Here is a 2,377-nt window from a genome sequence, read left to right as displayed (position 1 = left end):
TCGTGAAATGATCCAGCGCCGATTTCTTCCCAGAGTCATATTGAAACCATAGATCCGATAGGCCTACTGTCTTCTTGGCCGCCATTCCCAGCCGGTGGTGACGCAGTTCCGTGACTACCCCGGAGAAATAAAGCGCGGCGGGTCGACACCAGCTCCAGGCTTCATGGGTGCGGCGAAACGTAAAACCAGCACCACATGCTCATCCACGCAATGTGCACATACATCGCGGCATAGTTCCTACATCGTCGAACTATAATTGTCGAGCGCAGCACAACCGCCCACACGCCACCACGAACACGAGTGGGAAGACGGTTAATTCCCTTGACAACGGTTTGCACACAGAACGTATCTATGCACACGGCCTGCATCTCCCGCGCCGTTGCTCCTTTTGCAGACAACGGGTTTGCGTCCCTCTGTGATTGCTCCTTCAACAGTCTATCCGTTCATTGCGCGTGCCTATTGCGCTCCGTTGCTCCTCTTCCCGGTAATATTGAGTTAGAGAGTAGAAAGCGAATAGTAAATACAGTCATTGGTTATACAGTCCCTGTCCTTTACCCTCAAATTTCCTTGGTTTTCGTATACAGATTTTTTTTCATTACTTTTTTTTGTTTTCAGAGCCACTCCGGCCATGTTGTCACCAATAGGCCCCTGCTTGCTGCGATTCGCCATAAGCATGCACATGCAGCTTCGGGCCGACTACGGAGACGGGAACATTCTCTGTTCCCCGCTCAGCACCGGCACCGCCCTCTCGATGACCATGTTTGGCTCCGGCGGCAACACCTCGAAGCAACTCCTCTCCGCCCTCCACCTCAAACGCTGCGGCAACGGGTTGGACAAGCACTTCTCGACTCTCCTGGGTGAAGTGTCCAAGTACTCCCCAAACGTGCTGTTACTCACGGCCAACCGAATGTACGTCGATCGAACATTCAAGATACGCGATACGTATCGCTTGCTTCTGCAGAGTTTGTTCGAGTCTTCCATCGAACTGGCGGACTTCACGGGCAACGCAGACGGGGTCAGGTCCGAGATCAACTCTTGGGTCTCCAAACGAACCGAGTCCAAGGTGAGGCACCTGCTTCCCCACGGTAGCGTAGAAAACGGCACACAGTTGGTGCTCATCAACGCGCTATACTTTAAGGCCTTCTGGCAAATGCCCTTCAAGGAGTCAAATTTGAAGAAGCCATTTTCCGTGAACTCCCAGAGGGTAGTGGACGTGGTCATGATGCACCGGCATGGAAAGTTCAGGTTCGCCTACGCCGACGATCTGTTGTCCGTCGCCGTGGAGCTGCCCTACAAGGGAGGACAGTGTTCGATGGTCATCTTCCTCCCGTACGAAGTGGAAGGCCTGCGGTCCGTCGAAGAACGCTTGTCGGAGGATGCGCTTCACTCGGCGTTCTCGCAGCTCTCCCCGGGTTACGTGGCACTGACCGTGCCCAAGTTCAAGCTCGACCTTCGGCCGAATATCAAGCGCACCCTCCAAAGTCTCGGCGTCAGGGATCTGTTCGAGCCGGGCGTCGCGAATCTTTCCGGTATGGTGGAGAGCGGCGAGCTCTGGCTGTCGGATATCTTCCACGAGGCGTTCCTTCGAGTGGACGAGGAAGGAACCGAGGGGGCCGCCGCCACGGCTGATGTCGGTGTGGCCGGCGGTAGCTGGCACCCGCCTGATCCGAGTGACGTCACGTACATCGACGTGGATCATCCGTTCCTGTTTGTAGTGAAGGACAACGTCCAGGACGTCATATTGTTCATGGGATCGTTTGTAGAGCCGAGGGAAAAGTATTAGCATGGCACTACTTTCTTGTATTGCCAACCCTGAAACTCATTAAAGTCGAATGTGTTGGCTTGGGTCTAGTATCGAAGCTTGGGCGTGTTGGTTAGACATCGGAGGGGATACAGCGCAAGAGAAAACGAGGACAAGAAAGGCGACGCACACAGAGCGCGTCGCCTTTCTTGTCCTCGTTTTCTCTTGCGCTGTATCCCCTCCGATGGCTTGGATCGTTCTTGATAATTTTATTGTGGGGTATTGTTTTATTTCTTTGGTTTTTACGGTAGGTGTATCAAACACGTACGTTCCCGCGGGCCGCATGTGGCCCGGCCCGTACATGACTGTCTTCGTCCCACACTTTTCTTTCTTGATAATTATGTTCATGAGCTACACAGACGTAAGCGATCTCGAGCATTCTTTTCGTGAAGCACCCTATGCGGTCACCGTGTGTTAAAACATAACCTAACCGTGGAACGAAAAGTCTATACTTCAGAATCGGCGTCCATATTTCAGTCATTCTGGAGATCGGTACCGATATGTTTCTCGATACCCGACGTTCTTCAGAGATTACTCAATGAATATATGAGATATGGGAAAGACCTTGTTTCAAAT

The 2,377-nt window shown here is 52.6% G+C and overlaps 1 protein-coding gene across 1 annotated transcript; it reads left to right on the top strand.

Annotated features, from left to right (window-relative positions):
* The first annotated feature begins 619 nt into the window (after nucleotides 1-619).
* Nucleotides 620-1,798, top strand: LOC119375394 (leukocyte elastase inhibitor-like). Its single transcript, XM_037645574.2, has one exon. The coding sequence runs from the start codon at nucleotides 629-631 to the stop codon at nucleotides 1,781-1,783; it is 1,155 nt and encodes a 384-aa protein (XP_037501502.1). The 5' UTR covers nucleotides 620-628; the 3' UTR covers nucleotides 1,784-1,798.
* Nucleotides 1,799-2,377: the final 579 nt, after the last annotated feature.

Source organism: Rhipicephalus sanguineus, chromosome 11 (assembly GCF_013339695.2).
Source record: "Rhipicephalus sanguineus isolate Rsan-2018 chromosome 11, BIME_Rsan_1.4, whole genome shotgun sequence".
In the NCBI taxonomy this organism is placed as follows: domain Eukaryota; kingdom Metazoa; phylum Arthropoda; class Arachnida; order Ixodida; family Ixodidae; genus Rhipicephalus; species Rhipicephalus sanguineus.
This window is presented reverse-complemented; position numbering and strand designations above follow the sequence as displayed.